Source organism: Pogonomyrmex barbatus, unplaced genomic scaffold (assembly GCF_055798465.1).
Source record: "Pogonomyrmex barbatus isolate J1 unplaced genomic scaffold, ASM5579846v1 scaffold11, whole genome shotgun sequence".
In the NCBI taxonomy this organism is placed as follows: domain Eukaryota; kingdom Metazoa; phylum Arthropoda; class Insecta; order Hymenoptera; family Formicidae; genus Pogonomyrmex; species Pogonomyrmex barbatus.
This window is the reverse complement of record NW_028297107.1, coordinates 7,914,490-7,940,420: the sequence shown is the minus strand read 5'-3', so window position 1 is coordinate 7,940,420 and position 25,931 is coordinate 7,914,490. Positions and strand designations below refer to the sequence as shown.

The 25,931-nt window shown below is 39.5% G+C and overlaps 1 protein-coding gene and 1 pseudogene across 1 annotated transcript; one reads left to right on the top strand and one right to left on the bottom strand.

The window, feature by feature from the left end:
- Positions 1-2,755: 2,755 nt before the first annotated feature.
- On the bottom strand, positions 2,756-3,716 carry LOC148937790 (uncharacterized; annotated as a pseudogene).
- A 43-nt stretch (positions 3,717-3,759) lies between these two features.
- On the top strand, positions 3,760-11,953 carry LOC148937789 (uncharacterized). The gene is made up of 2 exons (XM_089070937.1): positions 3,760-5,697; positions 9,533-11,953. Exons 1-2 carry the CDS (start codon positions 5,480-5,482, stop codon positions 9,846-9,848), a joined length of 534 nt encoding a protein of 177 aa, XP_088927063.1. The 5' UTR covers positions 3,760-5,479; the 3' UTR covers positions 9,849-11,953.
- Positions 11,954-25,931: the final 13,978 nt, after the last annotated feature.

Below are 25,931 nucleotides of genomic sequence, written 5' to 3'. Positions count from 1 at the left end.
GGAGTATTGAGCAACAATACGCTTTCCAGACACTAAAAAAAAAATTAATTACGGCGTCAATATTAAATTACCCAGATTTTACTAAAGAATTTTTAATGACTACCAATGCATTCGATTACGCCATTGGAGCAATATTATCACAAGGGCGAATAGATCAAGATCGACCAATAGTCTGCCAGCAGAGTATCAAATAAAGCAAAACGAAATTATAATACGACTGAGAAAGAGCTTCTAGCGATAGTATGGGGAGTTAAATACTTCCGACCGTATTTATACGGAACGAAATTTAAAATAATCACTGATCATCGACCATTAGTTTGGCTATTCAGCGTTATAGACCCTAGATCTAGATTGATACGGTAGAAACTCAAGCTAGAAGAATATGATTACGAAATTATTCACAAGGCAGGCAAAGGAAATACAAACGCGAATGCACTAAGTAGAAATCCAATCACTCTTGACTCACAGTTAAACACCGTCGCACACGAAGAGAAAAATGATGACGACGAAACAGAGGAAGAGATAAAACGAGAATATACTGCAGAAGAAAAGCAACAAATACTTTATGAATATCATGATGCGCCGACAGAGGGGCATCCAGGAGTCGCACGAACTCTGAACCGAATTAAATTATTACATAATTGGCGCGTATAACGCGCTACGTGGAGGATTATATTAATAAATGCAACCTCTGTCAGAAAAATAAACTAAACCAAAAAACCAAACTACCAATTATCGACACGCCGAAAAAACCGTTCAAAAAATATGCGCTTGATATAGTGGGACAATTACCTATTACGAACGCCGGAAACAAATATATCTTAACTTTTCAAGATAATTTAACGAAATTTAGTAAAGCGATTCCAATAGAGAATCTAGAAGCAAATACGGTGGCAAAAGTCTTTGTCACCAAAATAGTTGCCGAACACGGGATTCTCGAAAGGATTTTAACTGATCAAGGCACGAATTTCATGAGTGAAATATTTAAAAATACATGCAAGTTGTTGAAGATCGAGAAGATTCAAACGACAGCCTATCATCCCGAAAGTAATGGAGCATTAGAGCGATCACACAGAACTTTGGCAGAATATCTTCGACATTACATAAATGAAAGCCAAACAGATTGGGACGAATGGCAACCCTACGCAATGTTTGCGTATAATACAACGCCACACATGGCGACGGGATTCACACCATTTGAATTAATTTACGGGCACTGAGCGGAACTACCGACAGCCCTAATCAAACTACCGAAGATAAGTTCGTATGACGATTACGTACAAGAATTACGAGAGAAGATCCGTGCAACGAAACAAGTAACGAGAGAATGTGTAAAGCAAGAAAAGATAAAATCGAAACAGTACTACGACCGAAACACGAGAATAAAAAATTTTCAAATAGGTGACCTACTGTACGATGAGACAGTTAGACGAGGACGCTCAAAGAAATTAGAAACGCAATGAATCGGACCGTACATAATTATCGAAAAACTGTCCGAAATAAATTACAAGATAAAAATGAGCCACCGTACGATAACCGTGCATGCAAATCGAATAAAAGCATTCGCGGAAAACTAAAACTAAATAAAAATACAAATAAAGAAAATTTACCAAAATAGGATTCCAAGGAAGCGCCCTAAGAATATTCAATAAAATAAAACTGGCGCACTAATAGAAATATATGACTATAAATGTGTATTACGATAAAACAGATATCTACACGATCTTCCGATTTCCAGTAATCACTTTCCCGACATTCAAATTAATGAAACCGATACCGTTCCCAATACGCGAACACGCGAATATCTTTTCATTTATACGGGTAAATCATGCCTTAATAGCAATAGATAAAGAAAACCAACATTATATATTATTAAAAGAGCGTGAACTAAACACGTGCATACAAAACGATCAAACTTACATATGCGAACAAAATTTTCCCATCTATCACATAGGTACGGACGCGTCATGCGAAGTGCAAATTTATATAAACGCACCCGAACAGCTCCAGAATTGTGAACAAGGACATATAATTTCTGATACCTTATGACTAATGCTAACCACAAGCGTGACTATATTTCGCACAAGTAAACCAAAAAATAGAAATTCAATGTGATAAGTCGGAAGTAAGAAAACTAGAGATAAATGGTAAAGTATAGGTAAAGTAAAATTAAACGGCGATTGTAAACTAACGACGCCGAAAATAACAATAGTCACGCGACGACAGATAGCGATCCGTTACGTACGAGCACATTTACCGGAATACAATCTAACGTTAATATCAAAAAACATCAAAGCAAAACAGCTCACAGAAAAAAATAAAACTGCGATCGATACTAAAAGACCCGTTAGAATTAACAAAATTAAGCACAAAAATAAACGAATTAAATAAGCAATTAGATGAGGAGCCGAACGTATTCCAAAACGTACATTTTACCTATCTCGTTAGTTTCAGCGGAATATTAATAATTATAATTATAATAGGAATAATAAGTGTAATCATAAGAAAAAAGAAAACAAAAAATGTAAATAAAAATAGCGAACTGCGCAGAAGAAACGAAAGTTCACGATTTTAAAATTTTATGTAAATGTATGTTGAAGAATTGTAATGCGAAAAACTCCGTTTTTTTTCCCGGCGAGGGAGGGATATTGTAACCCGAATTACTCCTTATATTATTTTTGCCATATTATATCTTATTCTCATGATCATATTCGAATCTCGGAATAGCCGATGCTACGGAAACGCCGGTCGGAAATGCAAGCATGCAAAAACAAGTCCACAAATTCCAAAGCGGAGCGCGAACGAGGAATTTGCGAAAGCGTGCCGTTTTGACCATATATATATGGTCTGATTTAGAATTATAAAATGACACTACTAAAATACTATAAAAACGGCCGCTAAATCACCGAGAGCGGACAGTCATAATACGTAACAAGATAGTTATATTTCGTCACGGTCAGTCGTTATCAGTAATAACAACATTCACACGAATCATTATCAAGAAGCCGTATGTCGTAATAAATCGGCTACTTAACGAAAATGAGTAATAATATTTAACCAAAAGAACCTTCCATCTACGATCCTGCTCGGAGTTCTAATTCCTAAGGCTCGGCGAACCCGACTTTCCCTAATTACAATCTTGTACAATCCGGGCTACGACACACTATATATGTAACTTTTCAGAAGGTTTAATTCTATTTCTTTTATGAGATATTGCGTGCATTTGTTAACATTATCGGTCACGCTTTGTAAAGGTTTTAAGTGCGCATCGATGCATTTCACAATATTTTCCAATCCGTGAAAAGTACTCTTCTGCATCACAATTGCGACAGCAAAGGTTTTATGTCTCTTCGTCGATGACTGCGAATCCATAGTCGTTCTTCGATATTGAATTTCGATATTTTTCATAGCGGTCTCTTCATTTTCTTTATACATCAGTAATATGGACCGCGACTCATAAGAGGAGATAAAATTCGCAACATTTTTGACAATGATAGGTTGCGGTCTCGATTTATTGTAGCGTTTAAATATTCACCGATAAGTCCCATGTAGTTTAGGAATTGTTGCCAAGAATCAACAAAATAAATTCTGCATAATTACCGGTTAATTTAACCATTGACACGAAAACTCCTTCGTTTATCGTTTGCAATCCAAGGTGTATCCTTTTCGTGTGAGAGATGTTGAGTCCATATGTTGTCGAGAGCATCATATGGAACTTATTGTTTCATTCCTTACAATTTCCCTTCGGAATATCGTAGATATTCCGTACTTGCGCCTCTCGGAATCGGGAACATTGCTCGGCTCCGGAATATCGCGCTTCTCGGTATCGGGAACAGCTTTTCGACTCGTCATTGTTCCTGTTTTCTTCTCAAATGTAATTAATAATCACATTGAAATGAGAGATAAAAGACTACTTCGGATTTATGAAGTTGAAATCTCGAAGGATGACACTCGAATGAACTGAGGGCTGACGAATTCGTCGAGCTCGTTGGCTTATCTACTAAGAAAAAAGAACTGCGCGTGCAGATGGGCAAATGAAAAATTATAAAATTTAAAAAATTTTAAAATTAAAAAATTTAAAAGGTTTTAAAATTTAAAAATTTTAAATTATAAAATTATAAAATCTTTTAAAGTTTAGATTTTCTAGACTTTTAAAACTTCTTCGCAAAATATTATTTAATAAACCTAGAAACTACAAAATAAAAAAGGAGGAGGTTAGAAGTGTTTCTTGTGGGGAGTTTGTTTTCTTTCAGCTATGTTTTAGCTGAGAGAATAGAAAAAGTGTAACTTGTATTAAGGAAAATTTTGACCTATCCAATGGTGCTGCATTTTTTTGCGTATCATCCCCTTTTTGGAGTGTGCGGGTAAAATTTTCAAAGTATAAATACTGCGCGGAATTATAGAAAAGGTTTATTTTCGAGATTATACTGTTTCGTGAGTGACTTAGCCGGTTTTTACATTACTGCACCGATTCGTTCGCTGTCTGTAATATTCTAAAATAGTGAAAAAGTGAAAAAAATAATACTCTATGAAAAATTAAGAAAATTTTTTATCGTGTGCGCGAATATCAACCTGACGATAAACGCAAGTGCTTATATTTTATTATTAACAAATGAAGAAACAAATTATATCACGTTTGCAAAATTCGTACCGGAAAGCTCGAAAACCCTATTGAGCATTATGTTCAGATTAGGGCATTTCGAGGACAAAAGACTTTTAAATATTGTAAAAGAATATATAATTGGCGCGATGGTGTGGAGGAGAATGATACTGGCGGACATATCGCTTTTTTTACAATGGAGGAGATAAATATTTATATAGATATTTATTTTTAAGGTAATTGAAATTAGAATAATAGAATAAGTATAAAAAATTCTAATTTAAATTTTTTAAGCGAGAGATAATATCGCGGTTGTACATCCGTACCAACCACGGGGATTGAGAACGCCCCGCCGAAGACGAGACGGAAGGAATAAACGAGCGTGAATAAAATAATAGAAAATTGATATAATTAAAAATCTAGATTTCTAAATTTTCAGATTTTTAAATTAAAATATCGAATTTTTAGAACGAGTGCGAATGCGGATAGACGCGCAGCCTGAGAAGGAGGGTATCCCAATGGTCTATCTAGTTTCAGGTAAGAAAGTAGCAAATATTGCTTTTAAAATTAGCTCACTGTATATACACAGAATATCGAATTCAATTAATAACAGCTTAATTTTATTTCAGATGCGGAAGAAAATATCGATGATGAGGGGACGGCTGTGAGCGAAGCCAACACCGAAATTTACACACCGCGTGAATAATTATTTAAAATAATAAAAGTTATAAAACTAAGTATTAGCTAATTTTTGAAAAAAAGATAATAATAATAACAACGATATTTCTTTTTTAATACAAGCAAACGACTTGGATGAATCCGAATATAAGGAAGAAGAAAATGAAGAGGAAAATGAAGAAGAACAAGAAGAAGATATAGATGAAGAAGGAGAAGAAGAAGTTGACGAAGAAAGACAAAAAGATGGAGAAGGAGAAGAAGAAGATGACGATGACGATGACGAAGAAGAAGCCGATGACGAAGCTGAAGAAAATGAAAACAGGAGAAGAGCCTTCGAGCAAATGTGCGATGAGCTTTCAGAAGAAAAGATCGAGGTTTTCCAATGCGAAACATGGACTATTCTCCGGAAAATTACGAAGGTAAATTTAATATTATTTATTTTAAATTTTAAAATAATTTATTCTTTCCGATAAATTTATAATTAAATATGAAATAATAGAAGGGCAAATGAGAATTAGCGCTGTTTACAGTGCGCAATTTACATTCTTTATTACAAATTGAAAAATATGACATACGTTTCGACTCTAGTTTGAGTCATCCTTAGTGTATACAAAAATGAAAATTAAATAAAAATATAAAAATAAGGATAGGATGCCGTGTTCATCCGACGTGCTCACTAACGTTGATTTCGTTGACCCACTGAATTATGATTATCATTCTTAAAGAGATAGAGTAGTCTTTAAGGGTTGTCGATTATTGGATGGACACGGCTCACACATATCGAATAGAGCATGCGCAGGAATGCACGGTTCGTACCGAGCAGCACACCAATAACGCGTCCGCATGCCTCGAGCTCAAGGCAGTGACTGAACGCGGTGATTCAACGAGTCAACAGCTTGTCATCAAAACAAAGCTGAGGTTACAGCCTGCTCAAGACCGAAATGTATGCGTGATATAAGAATTCAGTATCTGATTGTGAATTCAAGCTATTATTCTGTCTTTTAATAAAAAGCATCTCTGAGATTAGTCATTTTTGCAACTTACGTTCACAGTCTAATACTTTCACACTGTTCCAGTCAAATTCATGATCGCAATCTAATCTATGTTCGGTAACTGAATGTGTGTTCGTGTTCCTACGTATATGACTCTGGTGTTCATGCAGTCTCGTTTTTAATTGTCTCATTGTTTGTCCGACATAGCACGCATCGCAATTGCCGCAGCAGATCTTGTACACTACATTCCTTTTGGAATGTGCTGGTAAAGCGTCTTTATGAACCTTGATTATGCCTCTCTTGTTCATACTAAAGAACGCGGGTTTTGCATTAAAATCATCGACAATTTTTTTGAATTTAATCGCAATTTCCGGAACAAAGGTAAAGTAAACCATTTTGTTCCATGTGATTGCGCTGTTGCATTCGACATTCTTGATTTATTTTCTTGCCTGAATAACATTTTTAATCTCGAATGTTATCAAAGATAAAGCTGAAAGGGTAATCATTCAATAACAGAGTCTTAATCACTAAATTCAAGTTTTTTTTGGTGGGATTTCGGGTGGGACAATAGGAACTCTATCGACGAGTTCAGCAATAGTGCCTCTTTTTTGGGTGAGAGGGTGCTGGGAATGAAAATTGAGGTACCTTCCCGAGAATGTGGGTTTATGAAACCAATCAATCTCAATATTCTTATTAATAACTTTTAAGGTCAAGTTGAGAAAATTCAACTCGCTCCTCCCCCCCCCAGCAGTGAATTACAATCTAGGGTGGTACGAGTTGAACCTTCCAAGCATCTCATCAAGCGAGAAGGAATGGCCATTGCAATGTCATCAACATATCTTTAAAAAAAGGCAAATGCGCCCTGACATCTTCAAGCACGCTCTCTTCCAAATCTCTTAATATTAAATCGGCTATGATCGAAGACAATGGGGAACCCATGGGTGTTCCAAAGGTTTGCGTGTAGATTACATTGTCAAACGTAAAAAAGATAGAATTTAGGACAAACGAGACTGCATTTAAAATTTCGTCTTTACGGATGTCGCAATTCTTTGAGATGTCACCCCAGCGCTTTGCAATATTATCGATGGATAGGTCAATAAGAACATTGGTGAACAAAGAGACCGCATCGAAAGACACAAGTGTATGGTCGTCATTCAATTGCATGCCAGACAACTCATTGGCCAGTTTAAAATTATTTTCTACATGTGTTGAAGGTTTTGGGATTTTGGGAGCTTATGGACTCCCAAAATTATATAAACAGGGATGCCCCCTCTGAATTATTGTCTCGTTGATTGAAAGTCTTCTGTACAACTTGGCATCCTTCTTGAACAAACTTCTGTCAAGAAATATCCCAAAGCCTTCAACACATGTAGAAAATAATTTTAAACTGACCAATGAGTTGTCTGGCATGCAATTGAATGACGACCATACACTTGTGTCTTTCGATGCGGTCTCTTTGTTCACCAATGTTCTTATTGACCTATCCATCGATAATATTGCAAAGCGCTGGGGAGACATCTCAAGGACGAAATTTTAAATGCAGTCTCGTTTGTCCTAAATTCTATCTTTTTTACGTTTGACAATGTAATCTACACGCAAACCTTTGGAACACCCATGGGTTCCCCATTGTCTCCGATCATAGCCGATTTAGTATTAAGAGATTTGGAGGAGAGCATGCTTGAAGATATCAGGACGCATTTGCCTTTTTTTTATAGATATATTGATGACATTGCAATGGCCATTCCTTCCCGATTGATTGATAAGATGCTTGGAAGATTCAACTCATACCATCCTAGATTGCAATTCACTGCTGAGGTGGGGGGGAGCGAGTTGAATTTTCTCGACTTGACCTTAAAAGTTATTAATAAAAACATTGAGATTGATTAGTTTCATAAACCCACATTCTCGAGAAGGTATCTCAATTTTCATTCCCAGCATCCTCTCGCCCAAAAAAGAGGCACTATTGCTGGACTCGTCGATAGAGCATTCTTATTGTCCCACCCGAAACCCCACTAAAAAAACTTGAATTTAGTGATTAAGACTCTGTTATTGAATGATTACCCTCTCAGCTTTATCTTTGATAACATTCGAGATTAAAAATGTTATTCAGGCAAGAAAATAAATCAAGAATGTCAAATGCAACAGCGCAATCACATGGAACAAAATGGTTTACTTTACCTTTGTTCCGGAAATTGCAATTAAATTCAAAAATATTGTCGATGATTTTAATGCAAAACCCGCGTACTTTAGTATGAATAAGCTGAGAGACAAGATCAGGGTTCATAAGGACGCTCTACCAGCACATTCCAAAAGGAATGTAGTGTACAAGATCTGCTGCGACAACTGCGATGCGTGCTATGTCAGACAAACGATGAGACAATTAAAAACGAGACTGCATGAACACCAGAGTCATATACATAGGAACACACATTCAGTTACCGAACATAGATTAGATTGCGATTATGAATTTGACTGGAACGGTGTGAAAGTATTAGACTCTGAACGTAATTTGCAAAAACGACTAATCTCAGAGATGCTTTTTATTAAGAGACAGAATAATTGCTTGAATTCACAGTCGGATACTGAATTCTTACACCACGCATACATTTCGGTCTTGAGAGGCTGTAACCTCAGCTTTTGATGACAAGCTGTTGACTCGTTGAATCACCGCGTTCAGTCACTTGCATGTCTTGAGCTCGAGGCATGCGGACGCGTTGTTGGACGTGCTGCTTGGTACGAACCGTGCATTACTGCGCGTGCTCTATTCGATATGTGTGAGCTGTGTCCATCTGATAATCGACAACCCTTAAAGATTACTCTATCTCTTTAAGCATGATAATCATAATTCAATGGGTCAACAAAATCAATTAGTGAGCACGTCGGATGAACACGGCATCTTATCCTTATTTTTATATTTATTTTTATATTTATTTTTATTTAATTTTCATTTTTGTATACACTGAGGATGACTCAAACTAAAGTCGAAACGTATGTCATATTTTTCAATTTGTAATAAGGAATGTAAATTGCGCACTGCAAATAGCGCTGATTCTCATTTGCCCTTCTATTATTTCATATCTAATACCGAGAATCATTATCTCATTAATATTTATAATTAAATATTTCTTGCTAGAGTAACTGTAAAAGCGAAAAGAAAAGCTGCTCAAGAGATACCTTCGGTATGCTGGAATCTAATCACTAACATAAAAATCGAATATAAATAAAATATTTATGATTAATATTTTTTATTTCTCATTTTCAGTACAAACAGGAGGAGGCATTTCACGCGAAGAAGAAGAAAAACATCCCGAAGATCGTTATTTACATCAGCTTTAAAACCCATTCAGCGAATCTTCATCATCAGCATCACCAGCAGCAGCATCAGCAACAACAGCAGCACCAACAATAGCAACAGTATCAGCAGCAGCAGTAGCAGCAGCAGCAGCAATAGCAGTAACAGCGGCATCAGCAGCAACAGCACCGGCGAGGACACCGTGGTCGATGACAACGACACGGTCGGTGAAAATTTCACATATATTGAATTACAGGCGGGAAACTCGAAAATTTCAAAAATTTGAAGTAATAGATAGGGAGGCGACATTCGCGACACATCCTCTCGCGGAAAGTGCTAGCGATCATGAGTTATTTAGAAAACGCTTTTCGCGAAATCCACGCGTATACATTTGCGATACATTTGAGTGGACCGGACGATTACGTGGAGTTATTCTTCGATTCGACGCAAATTTAATGCATGGCCCGACAGGCCTTTCGTTTCGTCCGGCGCGAGACTTGATTCACGAGGACAACTCGTGAGTTCGATAGCGCAAAGCACCGGGGGTTTCGATATCGCGATGGATTTCACCATACGCGTTTTTAACGTAACGGTACCTTTGGGACGAGGGAGATCAAATAAATGAACGCGAGAAAGCATCGCGAAACGCTCGATGTTACAAATAAAAAATTCCGACAATCTGTGTCTTCCTCGCTCCCTCGTAGCGGCGAGAATTTACTGCGAACGTGGTACTCTGCGCACGGGAGAGTTGCACGAGAGGTTGGTAAGATACGCGAGTTCTTTGTTACAGCGTGAGTTGGCAGTTGAGTTAACGAGGAGCGTGGGTATCGCGAGGAAAGTTGCAGATATAATGAAATCGAGCGTTTTCAACGGTTTCTCACCGCGGAAAACATCGCTATAATAATTTATAATTTTAATATTATAGTTTTGGTCGAGGTGAAAAACTGAGATACGACGGTCGCGCATTACTCGCCTACCTCGGAGGCGAACCTTTGTATACAATAAATATAATGTATTACGAGGATTCGCGTCATTATAACCCTATATTAAATTTAAGAGCTGCAACTGGTTCGCGTGGCGGTTACTGCGAAGCGTGGTACACGAGCTTTCGAAACGGTAGGAGACATCGTTGTGCGAAAAATGTCCACGTTGTCACGTCTCGCCCCCGTGCGTAAATCATGATAGGAAATAATTAGGTGCGAAGCGTGTAACCATATCATTTATTATCGATGCACAAAGAAGATCCACAGATAAATGATCAAATTACTAAATAGGAACATAACAAACATTCAATTATAGCTATAAGCATGTGTAGCGAATAATTGCTCTGCCAGTGATGGCTACGCTGGAACTGCCTTACCGAAGAAGGCTCGAGTCTCTGAAAGATCAGATAGGCAGGAGTAGGCAGGATAACTGAGTTCACGCCACAATTTTGTTGTCCGACCGTCGCCAGCAACGTCTCGCGAAGTTTTGATTCGGCCACATTTATTCTTGAACACACAATCGCTAATTCTAGAACGTATCAAAGTCACAGGGTTAACAGAACAAAGGCGCGATATTTACAACGATTAAAAACTAATATATCACAGAACAAAGAGATCGAAGACGTACAATGCCAGCAAGGGCACCGCGAACACGAGAACAGCGCGTGACAATATTATTTTCATGAAGCGTACAATGCCAGCAAGGGCATCGCGGACACGGAGGAACGTTTGAGAATTGAAACACTAGAAACGAGAAATCGCAAAGAATAAGGAGGGAAAGAACGCATTTGAAATGTATCGCTCGCAAGAGAAAAGCGGAGCGCTTAAAACGCACACTGCGCGTGCACGCGAGACGCTCGCGAAACGCTCGGAAAAACGCGGATTAGAACGAGGCGCGATACGGACGGAAAACAACACACAGACGCTAGCGAAACGGAACGCGGGCGCGGGTAAAACGGAGCGCACGCGGAAATTGATGACGGCACAATCACAAGCGCGAATAAAAACGACGGAACCAAGCGATGCGAATAAAACGCAGAACGCAGATGAGACGCATGCGGAAAAACACGTGCAGAGACGTCACTCGCGAGCGAGAGAGAAACACTCGATCAACCGCTCACGAGCGAGAGGAGGAGTGACGCACTCGGCAAGCGAGAGAGAGAGAGAGAGAGAGAGAGAGAGAGAGAGAGAGAGAGAGAGAGAGAGAGAGACGTCACGCGCGAGCGAGAGAGAGAGCGAGCGCACGCATCTCGCGCGCAAGCGGGGGGGAGAGAGGTGGAGGCGCACAGAGTGTGAGAAAAGCAGAGGGCACCCGGCGCAACAGGTGCGGCGCGCCGCACGTGGTCGCACGGAGCCGGCAAGACGGAACTTGCGACACTGCACAGACTTCGACGCGTACACGACTTCACACACTTCACACTGCACAGGCGCGGTCACGTACCAGTCACGACACAGTGACACGTTGACGATGTTGATGCCGGAATCTCTCTCCTCCTTCTCTCTGGCAGACGTGTGGCTACTGTGAGTCCGATGATTGTCACAAAAAGGCCGCTCGACACAATGCGCGTGGTAATGGCCGACGAGAAAGAAAGCGGAAGTTACCACTCTAGTCGTGGCACCAGCGTCTGCTTCCTCGGTAGACGGTGACGCTCGGCGGCGAGCGCGCGAGGCGGCGGAGCAGCGGCAGGAGACAAGGGCGCCACACATGGAAGTCAAGATGTCTCACTCATATAAAATCACAAATATCTAGTGATAAAACACTTTCTCATAATAGATCAATCAAAATTACGACTTTAAAGTCCAATCTCCAAGCCGATTCTTGAGTGAGCGTAATTAAAGTCAACTATTTCATAATTAAGGTAAATAAAACGTAATAAACTAAAATAAATATTAAGTATTGAATGAATCAGTGCTACATAGCCCATCGAAAAAGACGAGTTGCAGTGTAAAATAACAAAGATACAAACAGAACATTACACATGAATGGACATAGAGAAGTATTGCAGGTCAAAGTAGAAAGACTAAGTCGAAATAACTTAAATCAGAAATTAAATTATAGTTCGAAAGTAACTTTCATATATGATCCGCAATACATAAATGCGCGATCAAGTGAATCAGAGCTACCAATTACATAGCAAAAAATTTTTAAATATTAACTTGTCCAATATGGATATCGATTTCGGTATAACACATCCCAGCACGATACCCCAGGAAAGGTGTACCGATCTGCACTCAGAGTGATCAAACCGAACAGACTCATAATTAATATCTTACATCCTAGAGGACGTACTTGATGTAGTGTCATCATTACTACGAACACATTCATATCATGTTCGAGGAATCGATTTACATAGATACTCCTAGATGGTGCTACCTGTATTTCATTAGCATATGCCTTCTCTTGTGATCAAAATTGTACAATTTATACTATGCTATGGCTAGCACATAAACTAGCACATTGTGACATAATGACTCATTTAAATATTAGTACTCAATAATCGCTTATTACTTACAATACAATTATTTCAAAAACATGATATATCCAAATCAAATAGGCTTTACTCAAAATTATTATTCAACGTATAAAATCATCTTATCAGCTATAGTCATTATTTAATTCTCATATGAAATAACTCATGACAGAGAATACTGAATTAATATTTGAGAATTAATATTATAAAATTCACTATACTAAATAAACAATATACAAAATCTGCAGCGGAATTTTTATGCAACACAAAATATCCAACTGTCAACGTAACTTATAAGCTGAAGTATTATTAAAGCATATATAAAATATTATTTGAGTACCATGTAGTATTTCATTAGCATATACCCTCTCTTGTGATCAAAAATTGTACAATTTATACTATGATATGGCCAGCACATAACCAGCACAATGTGACATAATAATTCATTTAACTATTAGTATTCAATAATCGTTCATTACTTACAATGCAATTATTTCAAGAACATGATATATCTAAATCGAATAGGCTTTACTCAAAATTATTATTCAATGTATCAAAATCATCCTATCAGCTATAATCATTATTTAGTTTTCATATGAAATGACTTATGACAGAAAATGCTGAATTAATATTCGAGAATTAATATTATAAAATTCACTATACTGAATAAACAATATACAAAATCTGCAGCGGAATTTCTATGCAACACAGTATATCCAACTGTCAACATAATTTATAAATTGAAGTATTATTAAAGCATATATAAAATATTAATTGAATACTATGTAATAATTATGTCTGTCAAAAATAGTATAATGAAAAAGGTATTTAATAATAGAATTTAATAAGCAAAAATAAAAAGTAATATCGATATCATCTTATAATAAGAAGCATATACATATTTTCATTAACCTACCACTGCAGAAACAAAGAACATAGAACATAAACAAAATATGCGATGCAAGCGATAACATTAATTAACATTGTAATTGCTGTAAATACAATCCGAAACATATTCCAATAACCGCATCATCAAATGTATGCCAATCGCTCAGAGACACACTCGCGTGAATAATCCTTGCACCACACATACCTGCATTTAAGACACACGTACACACAAGAAACATACCGTTTCGAAAAAATAAAATAAATAAAAAATCACGGTCCAGGCAATCCATGCAGCAAACACATTCCGGATAGACGGATTTCAGAATAAAACAGAGCAGCCATCCGATGCATCACACCATAGCACTCTCCGCCATATAGCTATTCCATGCCATATTTAATTGTAGGAAAAAGCACCGCCATAATGTAAAGACACTAGATCACAGTATATCGTCCCAGAATATATTACTGTCCATCTTGTCGTTTAGCCATATTGTTTTTATCGCGGATGGCATTAGAAAAACCGCCATCTTGGTTGCTACGTTCTATAAAAAATTAATGAATTAGAAGAATAAACCAAGTACATTTCATTAATATAACTATCGTTCAACTAACATAGGCCATTGAATATCACTAATATTTTCCGGAAAAAGCACACGCAAAGTCGATAAAAAATGAATAAAAGAACAGAACAGGTGTCGGCAGGGGCAGAGATCACTCCACGATCACTTGAAAAATCAAATTCCATATAATTAACAAAATAAGTAGTTAGGATTAACAAAAAGTATATCGTTACGTTACTCGTAATGTTGCGAAACTATTAATATGTAAAACAGAACACAAAATTAAAAATAAAAGTAGCTCAAAGAACACACTTGGCGGAGCGCGATAGAGACACGTTCGCACAGTATCATGGCCCCTGCACGACTTCGCTTTCATACCTATATCGATCTTGGTTTTGATTTTCATCACTGCCCAAATAGCTGCAACTGCAGTTTTCTCGCTCAGAGTCGAATCCTTCACGATGACGCGTCCTAGGTTTTATCGGCGAGTACCTTGTCCGCTACGTGTCTGTCGGCGAGATCGTTGCTCTGAGGATACGCAATGTCATGTTCACGGCACGCCGCGTCCAATGGATTTATGCCCGTTTCATCTAATCGATTCTTCAGCCGAATACCCGGGCCGCAAAACTGATAGCCGGAAATATGTAACTCGAAAGGAAGCGCATTTATCGCTCGATTGAGCAGACCTCCAACGCAGCCTACGTTTGACGTTGCTGCTGCTGATATACGTTACAATCCTTTATCTTAGATGTGCATACGTTGCCACGGTTGGTTATAATGCTCGACACAGCGACGATAAGTTCGAACGTCCAAATTCGTCTTTATATGATCCGGAAGCTTGTTCTACACATGATCGATACATTCACCGCACGCGCATAACAGTACGACTTTCGATATATATATATTGCAACTGTTCAGCGCTCAAGTCCCAAATATCAGAGGGATGCGACAGCGCGAGATACATTTTTGCAACTGAGGGATTCGCGGTTTCGCGCGCCTATAAATAGGCGTTTGATCGATGCCTAGATAACGCAGTGCGAACATGAAATTCGTGTGGCAGCCACTGACGATACGCGTCGCGAATTGCGACGAGAAAACGCGAATGATGAGGGACATCGCGATGGAGCGTAAGCACGATGAAATGCTACCAAGTATCGCGCCATCATTTGCGGTCGAATTGCGATAAAACCAATGTTCTCATAAGCTTGCTCGAAAGTCCGCACGCTATACGTTCCGAGAAACGTGTACGTATAATCGAAATCACTGCAACAACCAAAATATCGATATCTCGAAACTTTGTTGACATCGATCGACGAAATCTACTTTACATTCTCCAACAACAATAATGTCATTTCACCGAGCGAGGCACGTTCCAATTCGATCTTTGTCTTCGATGACGTTGCATGCAATAAGCAAAATGCAGTGGGAGAATTCTTCTCGATGGGCCGTCATTCGAATGTCGATTGTTTCTATTTCTGTCAGACGTACGCGAGGATACCTAAACATGTGACATGCGACAATGCGAACCTGCTGATCCTATTCAAACAGGATAGTATTAACTTGAAATATGTTTACAACGCATGTGAATATCGACATGTACATCGTACGATGAATTCTGTGCGTTATGCCGCGATTGTTGGCAGTGCGAGTACGGATTCTAGTGATAGATAAGGACAGTTCGCTTATCAATGGGTGATACAGAAAAGAATTTAACACGTTCGGTTGGTATCATAACGCGATTAGTCGAAATCGATACGTCAAGCAGGCAACATGGATAACATCAAAGATCGCGAGAAAATAGCGAAATAGATTGCGAAAATGAGCGATTCGATTCGCAAAAAATATCGCGCTTTGAAAACTGGTAAAATAGCTGAAGATGTAGCGTTGAAAAGACATTTCAAGCCCAACGTCGAACCTCTGAAATAAATTGTTGAAAACATCGAGGAATCTCAGCTGATTAAAAAAGGAGCCAATGTTGCAAAGAATATCGGTATTAAGAAAAAGAAACGTGAAGACAGTGATGACGACGATAATAACACTACAACTAACAGGGGACGGATGTTGGATGGTTGAAATTAACGCCGCCTAAAAAGCAACATACAAAACAATTAAACGCCACGTCAGATTCATTCACGTACGAATCTACACCGAAAGAACTATCGAAAGAACTGCTGCTGTCGAAAGAATCATTTAAAGAACCACCGAAAATACCTTTGTACGAAACAAAAATGTTTTTGAAACAAAAAACGTCAGTGAACCATCACCGAAAACAATCATCAAATAAACTCTACAAACGCAAAGAGGAAGCCGCGAGGTGCTTCGTGGTCAGCTAGGACCGTTGGGACAAAAGTGTGGGCCTTCTTTTCGGTGATGACATAGATAAAGCGATCGATAATGTGTACAGTGTTTATTTTGACAAAAGTAGTATGATGCTCGGTGACAAAAAGTTTGACGTTGACAAAGATGACTCCATAATCATAGACAATGTGAGATACAATGTGAGGTACACCAGGATTATACGAATTGATCTTCAAGAGATTTTCCGATGAGGAATATATTCTATGTTCACCGAAGATGACAAACAAACGTATAAAAGTATACTATTAACAACGAATGCTCATAGACGTGGCCATAGCGCCTATAATCCCATCATGGGCAACAAGAGATATAAATACATTAACATCATCGCTCCGCTCATATCTACATATAAGAAAAGCGGTAAAAAGGGTGTAGGTATTGGTAATATATCATCCGCCATGAAATTAAATCGACAACAAAATCGATTACGCATTGGGATGATCTCAACGAGCTGGTGGATCGACTCCGATTACTCGACGCTTCGCATCGAGCTGGTAACAACGCTCACGACAACGAAATGCTGTTGATCATCGAAGAACTTCGCGAAGCCGGCATTATTATAAATTAATCGCGTATCGACGAAACGAACCAGTCGATTGACGTCAGTGAGGAAAAAAACAATTTTAAATCGTATATCTTATTTACTATTAAACATTGTCGAAACATGAGATCCAATGGACGTGAAAAAAATGTTAGCTCCGAGAGGTGACGACTCGTTGAGGAATTACACGCTCCGGCAAGGAAAAATTTTCCGCGAAGACGTATCATAATTCGGGGATATCACGATCTATGGCAGGCTGATATCGTCGAGATGCGTCCGTATTCGAGTTTCAACAGAGGTCATCATTACATACTCACCGTCATCGATGCGTTGAGCAAATACGCCTGGGCCGTACCGCTCAAGAGCAAGGAAGCGAGATGACTAACTAAGATAATTCAAGAGAGTGGAAGATCCGAGAAACTTGCAAACAGATATGGGAAAGGAGTTTTATAACGCCGATGTGCAGAAACTCTTGAAAAAACACAACGTTAATCATTACTCCACGTATACGCTGCTGAAGGCATCGATCGTCAAGCGATTCAGTCGCACGCTTAAGAATGACATGTAGAAAATGTTTACGCTCAACGTCACTTACAAGTGGATCGACCGCATCTTGCGTATCAGATTACAACGCGCGCAAACATCGGCATGCGACCGCTGACATAACTCCCGCGATCGCCAAAAAACTCGTGGACACGGTGTACAGCGCGATAAAGATCGCAGGTCCAGCAAAATTCAAAGTAGGTGATTCGATACGCGTGAGCAAGTACAAGACAGTTTTCGAAAAAGGTTGCACATCAAATTGGACCACCGAGGTGTTTAAGATCGTTAAAGTGCAGCATACTAATCTTGTAACCTATCTGCTCGAGGACTATCGCGGAAAAGTCATCGCTTTCTACGATCACGAATTGCATCGCGCGACTCATCCGGACGTGTATCTCGTGGAGAAAGTACTGCGCAGGAAAGGAGACGAGGTTTACGTCAAGTGGTTGGAATTCGATGGATCGCACAATTCTTGGATAAACAAAAGCAGTGTGATTCATTTTTTTATTTTTACAATTAAAAATAAATATACAATATATAAATGTATACAATCTTATTATTCCTTTCCTTCAATTATATCTTCGTAAAGTATAAAAAAACTACACGTGTAAATATAAAAAATTATTAAACGTATAAAAAAATGTATAATACAGGTACAATACGTGTACAAAAAATATAATGTCACGTCGCGGGCGGTGGCGATGTTGCCAAGCAAATCACCACGTGGCACCGGACAAAGGCGAGAATACGCTCGCCTCTCGACGACGCTGCCAGCAATCGAGCGGCAAATTACCAGCAGCGGTTCGGAAGTGTTAAGGAATATTAACGTACGAATCGCCGATCACTAGAATAAACGTGCGATTGAGCAGCAGGGAATCTAATTCTTAGTATTAGCGCGATCGCGTCTAGCTATTATTCTTCACGGTTAAGCAGCGAGACGGAAAAGTTCGTGAGTCGGCGCGAGACAATGACGTCTGAAGCAGCGTTAGTATCGTCGAGATAATATCGAGCGCGGACGTGTTCGATAGCCTCTCCCTCTTCTTCGAGTACTTCTAGGGCAACAACGAAAACCTCGGAACACGCGTCGCAGTGCTCGATTTCGCGGATTAACGAAAGCGGGGTACGACAACACTCGCAGAAATCTTGGGACCCGGTGAATTGAAATGAATGAGTTAATTCCAAGCGGTAAGAGAGGGTGCCCTCGGGTATTAATTCCTTACAACGATAACAGAGAAACTCGGCGTTATTAGGATAATTGTCGGCGGTTGAATTATTTACGCGGCGATAACCGAAGGAAGTAATGCAGCGCACTGAACCGACGCGATGTTGGAATACGGCAGCTGGATGCGTGCGCGAACCGCGGGTGGCATCAGACCGAGGGAAGCACATCACATTAATTAATCAATAGTATCCGCGAAGGTAAAACGCGTCCCTGCATGTCGTTGAATATCACGGAATATTATCGGAGCTAGAAAGTTTGAAACAAGCATTTAAGAGTGCACTTTCTGAGTGAAATCGTCGGACGGGGCAAAAACTATGCCCAAAAAAAAAAACAAAGGGGTCGGTCGTAAACCCTTCCGGTCAGGCTTTCCCTTTATAGAAGCGATCGTTGAACTTGCACGGACACGTTCGGCTGATGCAACAGGGAAAATAGCGCGAGAAATATACGCATATACATATATCTTGTAATAATTTGTTAACAATTTAGCTACTTACCTTTCGTTGGAAGCTCTCTGCAAATAGAATCTCTCTCTTGGAGAGAGATTCACGGCTGGGAGCGGGGTTCTTGGGTGGTGCTGGCTGGTGCGGGCTGCGCGGGCAGGGCGCCCCAGAGACGGTCGTGCACCAGGAGCTCGTACTCCCAGTCGAAGGTTACCTCCTCGCCGATGATTGCGTTGTGATCGAAAATCGCGGCCACATGAAAATCGTATTCGAGGTGTCGTATAGCGTTACTACGCCCCGCGCGACTTTTCCGTGCCTTAGGCATTCGACAGAGGCTTTAGGTGTATATTATATTTAATTAAAAAGTTAGGGTTAGGATATCACATTCGAACTGCGAGTCAATTACGCATTGGTTCGGCGTCGCGTCGGAATGCAGGAGCTACCACGTGCTCGAAGTCCGATGTTTCCTTCGTGGTAAGTGCGGATGACGCACAACACCGACGCCCCCAGAAACGATCGGAATTCTTGCTTTAAGTATGAATTAATCGATTAATCAATATTGGACTTGCTATTAACATCTAGTTGCCTCGTGCCCTCGTGAACACTTCCGTTAGTAGACGCGGTGATGAACCGTATGAAAAAGCAAACACGTGGTGATTCGAATTTTATATTTATTATTATAATTTAAATATTTTTAAAGTATAATTATAAAGTATTTCGTGTATTATATCAAATATTGTTGTTTATAGTTAGTAAGGAAAGTGGTTAGGATAATCGAATACATGTGTTATTAAATGTTAATATTTATAATTATTGAAGAAGACGGTTAGAATAATATTACATCTATGTAGCATAATAATGGTGGGGCGCGCCATGTTAGGCGGAACGGCAGGAGAGCCAATGGTCATTCTCGGTCGCTGGCGATGAATTATATTAAGGTGATATTACATGCATGGAAGAAGAAAAAAAAATATAAATGGCGGCTCTCCGGACGTTACAATAATATAAAAAAAAATGTATAAAAGTACAAGAAATACATACATACGTACATACATACGTACATACATACGTACATACATACATACGTACATACGTACATACGTACATACGTACATACATACATACGTACATACGTACATACGTACATACGTACATACATACATACATACATACATACATACATACGTATATACATATATACATACGTATATACGTACATATATGCATAATATATGCATATATGTAAATTACATATTGTCACACTCGCGGCGGTTTTACTTGCGTCACTCTCACGCAAAGAAAGGAAGAGACGGTTAGAAAAGAAATACACTTTATTAAACACTAAGCACAGGAGCGATAACAAGAGCTTTTCACAGTTTAATAATAATTCGCCGCGACACAACTCAAACTCGCGCGCCGCGCCGACTCTCTCGCCAAAACAACGCTTGACAACCGTTTGACGACCGCGTCCACAAGGAACGATCTTTAGGCTGAAAATATATGAGAGTAGCGTCGAGCGGAACACCGCTCGGTCGTAACAATATATAAAAATATAAAAAATATATGTACATTGTATATACATGTATATTATAACGGAATCCGCCAATATCTCCACGATAACGTTTCCGTCGAATCCGGTATGATGTATCGTTTGTCATCGTACGGACTCAGAACGATTTTCGACTCGGACACTGTATATACTTGGTGTAACTTGGATCTTATACATGACACGACGAGTCATTTCGATCTTTTCATTCAAGCACCGCGTGTAATCGTCGAACATTATTATTCGCGCTACGATGTTATTTTTTACACCTTTCGCCTTTTTGGTATCCTTTTTACTGTCAATCCTCACCGCGTACATCTTCGCTCTGAGTCCGATGAATTCCGTTATTATCGCACCATTATTTTCGTCCTTCATTAGACCGGGTACTTTTTTATTCATGAGAGGCATCTCATACGCGTTGTCCGGCGGATAATCGTATCGAATCTAGCAATATCGCGTTTCATCGTCTCGTACACGTCATCGCATTCGATGTGATATATGAGACTATCCGTGTCGGTATATGATCTTACATTTGTCGCCATACAACAGTGACATGTACTCGTGATGAAATTCATACAAGCAGTTTTTCGATATATCAAATATACACATACTCACATATATCGAATATACACATACCCACATAAATAGGTTTGTCGAATTTCACCTCGAGTTTATGCAGTTCAACGGTGATTAAGTTTTCCGCAAAGACGCTGCGGCTGTGGAAATTTGATTTCGCGATCATTGCCTCCGCACCATACCATTCATCCCATTTTGTTATCAATTTTACTTCCACGTGATTCCGAATATTTTCCATTGTTTTATCGAATAGCGCATTGTTCATCAATTTGTACAAATTTTTCTCAAAATCGTTTTTCGCATTCTAAAATGTGTATTGAGTTCAATGTAATCGCGAGATTGTAGTATGCGATGTATCTTTGGAATACGAAGACCAGGGCATACGAAGACCATGCATACATTGCGATAATGGATGATGTACCGCTTCTTGTCATATAACGTCACGAGAAGTTTATCCTGCCGCGTGCAGGATGATTTATCCTCGTCGGACAAAAAGGTAAGTTTAATGTGTCGATCGTGCAGATGATGCGGATACTCGAGATCAGCCTCGAGAATATAACCCGTAGGCGAATCCGGAGCGATCGCGTCAAAGTTCGCGATGTCTTCAACCCATCGATATTCGGCATAGGGCAGCGATTGACACATCGCCCATCCGTACAGGTTCACGTCGTAGTACATCTCAACACAATGACGATTTCGACGGGTCGTACGAACGCATATACTTGTTATTGGCTTGCGCATATCTGCCAGAACATTGACTGAGGCCACCGCGTATACCGCGCTCGATAAACATAACTATATCAATATTGATAAGCAACTCAAATTTTACGCGTATGTTACAGCATGGCGTCCCATGTGAAACCTGGCTATGTGTAGTAATGAACGGAATCAAGACTATAACTTTCGATAGAACTTTCGCGGAAATTTTCCAAAACGTCGACCAATAACAAGATATCGGTTTTTAAATACAGATCGCTGTACTCGTCTAGGGTTTCAATAGACAATCACTGCCAGACGTTCACGGCGTGCGCGTAATCGTTCTCCGATACCGTATCATCGGTCAATGAGCTATAGAATGATTCGCGCGGTAGTAGGCATGTCCTGCAGCTTATCTGCGCGATCTACGTATTCGTAGGGAAAGACCTTTACGCGTCAACAAATCAAAATCTTCGTTTGATAACATGGAAAATTTGGAACGTAAAATTTTCAATTTTTCTTTCGTTAGAAAAAAAGCCAATCAAGGTATTAAAAATTTTATCAAAGTATTTAAAAATTTGTACGAATCGATGAACCGCGGTTGTACGCAATTTCGTGAATTTAATTTCTCGGCGTTAATTTATCTTTAACGTGTTTTGTAAACAAAATGTATTTTTCTTTTGTCGGCAGCATGTCGATCCTGCCTCCGAATGCCCTAGCTATTTCTATGATGACAAAGTGTGCGTCATAACCGGATAAGTTGTGAAATACTATGGGAATGCAATATGAATCTTTATAATTTAGATTACAATTTGAATACGCGAGACCACGGTAACGATCGGTAAGGTGGTAAAGTGATCGCGTACCTGCGTGTCGTCGGACGCAAATGGTTTTTCACAAATGTGACAACGCGTTGCGCTACGATATGCCTCCCATTGTTCTCTCGACAACGTTTCCATAGGGACATTGCAGATAACAAAATTTTTACTCGATGCGAGTTGCTGAACGAACCATGTAACGCAGTCTTCGCCGTGACGAAATCGATACGCTGATAACGCGTCGTCGTACGAGCACGTAGTATCTGATGCTAAATACCTCGTGCTGCTGATAGGTGTACGATGCGTCTTTCTTCTCTGCCGGTTTTCGTTCGCCGTAGTGCGCACTCCAAGTCCGCGTATATAAGGAAAGGAAGTGGTTCCTTATTTGTGTGGTTCTTGAATGCGAGCCATTTGTTGTCCTCGCTCGGCAGTCAAATGGCGCAATCGTTCACAATCCATCGTATGCGATTGCAATTTCTCGGATGAATTAAAATAATGTAGACATATAAAAAAAAAGAAAAACATGACTTTTTAATATTTAATAAACATTTATAAAAATATTATACAATTTTTTTTGTTAGAATGTGTATACATATCGCAAAAGTATTTCTTGTGTCCTCTTTTGTTTATTTGCGAGCTCACAAGGCAGATTTTTGATGTACGTTTTGATGAAGTGTTCCGCGTTGTCGTCGCGCGGATCCTGCACATACAATAGATTTGCATGTTTCTCCATCTTCTTATCTGTTAACCGTATCGGGAGTATTTCCTTTTCCCCCTCGAAGTTGTAGACGATGATTGAGATGTCGTTGAGATGTTCGAACTTTTTAATTTGATTCAACAGTCATCAGAAACGTAATGTCTTGGAGATTTAACACTGTCATATACAGGTACGACAATTCCCGATCCGTATGCTTTTCGGTCGCATGCAAGACGCGACCATTAACCACGCGAAACACGCATTATCCTTGGATCGTACGTTGATCACCGCTCGCTTTAACATAATTTCCGGCGGTAATTCGATGTAACATCCCGTGTAGAGGATTATATTTGTTTATGTTTACTATATGTTATGTTTACTATAAGATTGAGAATTCGCGACAGCGTTTGTCCATTGTCGCGTTCTTGAAACTCTTCGAGCGACACAAACGTGGGTTCGATGACGTGCCACTCGTACCACTCGTTCAAATTTGATACTCGAAAAACCTACTGTGATCCCGCGCGCCCAATGACCTATTATATATCATCTGCAGTTTTCTTTGTCCCTCTGTCTAAACCGAAGCATCGTCATACGTTTGCAAGTCGAGTCGCAATTTGTTTATCTATTTGTTTATAGCAGCCGAATTATCAGCGCTTCTCTTAATATGCCACGACACATACAGTCGACAATGCTACTTCTTTGTCTAAATCGGAGCGTCGTCGTCGTCGGTCTTCCGAATTGCAATTTGTTTATAGTAGCCGGAATATCGACGCTTTTCTCTTAACACGTCGCGACATCGATTTCCACGAAAAGCCATCTTATCGCGCCTTTTCCTGGAAAAAATTTAAACATCGCGCTCTTTTGCGAACATGTCGCTACATGTCTGATCATAACAATGAAATTCCTAGAAATAGGGGAGGGGGATAACGGTTTGCAATTTCTTTGTCCCTTTATCTAAACCGGAGCATGGTCTTCGAAATTTGTTTATAGCAGCCAAAGTATCGGTGCTTTTCTCTTAACACGTCGCGACACGTCGATTTCCACGAAAAGCCATCTTATCGCGGCTTTTTTCCTGGAAAAAATTTAAACACGCGATTCTTTTTAGCAAACATGTCGTTACATGTTTGATCACAATAAAATTCCTATAAAAAGAGGGAGAGGGAGGAGGAGGGAGAGGGATTAACGGTTTGCTATGTCAAAATTTACGCGGATCAGTCCTTCATCGAACAATCTGCATGCAAAGTCTCCGCTCCTCCATCATTCGTTTTTACAAACGATCAACACGCAATGTACTTTGCCAAAGAAAGCGCACCGTACGATGGTGAAACAAAGAAGGAACGTAACGCGTAAGTTTCAACTGCATTTTATTTCTTTCTCTTTTTTTTCCAATATTGTGCAATATTATATATTTAATTTCCACAGCATTTCGGAGCGTCGCGCGGTGCGCCTATTGAGTAGATGTTACACTCTGACGGTCATGGGCTACAAATTTTTAGAAATTGGAATCAACATTGGTCCACCGAGCTACCGTGGAGCTCGGTGGACCAATGTTGATTCCAATTTTTAAAAATTTGTAGCCCATGACCGTCAGAGTGTAACATCTACTCAATAGGCGCACCGCGCGACGGGAGATTATCGGGGACCTCGCTCTGGGAGATTATCGGGGACAGGAATTGATACTGTTTCTCGAAACGTAGAAGGGTCTCTACGAGCAGCGATGGAATATCTATAAATTGCTGTGAAACGATTACAAAGACAATTTTATAAGCGGACCGTTAATCGTCAGAGTTTGCTTGATGAACGATGTTACACTCGTACATCTTGAATCTTTGAACATACGCATAACGATGCTCGAATCTACGTTACGTCGAATGTTTAATCTGAACGAATGTATCGATCGACTCGTCAGATTCGTCAATATGATCGATGTCAAGTATATGCGATTCTCCAACATCGTATCTGTTGTAACAGATCCCAAGGAAGTACAAATATGATACGCGATTGCGATATCTTCAATAGACGTCAACTCG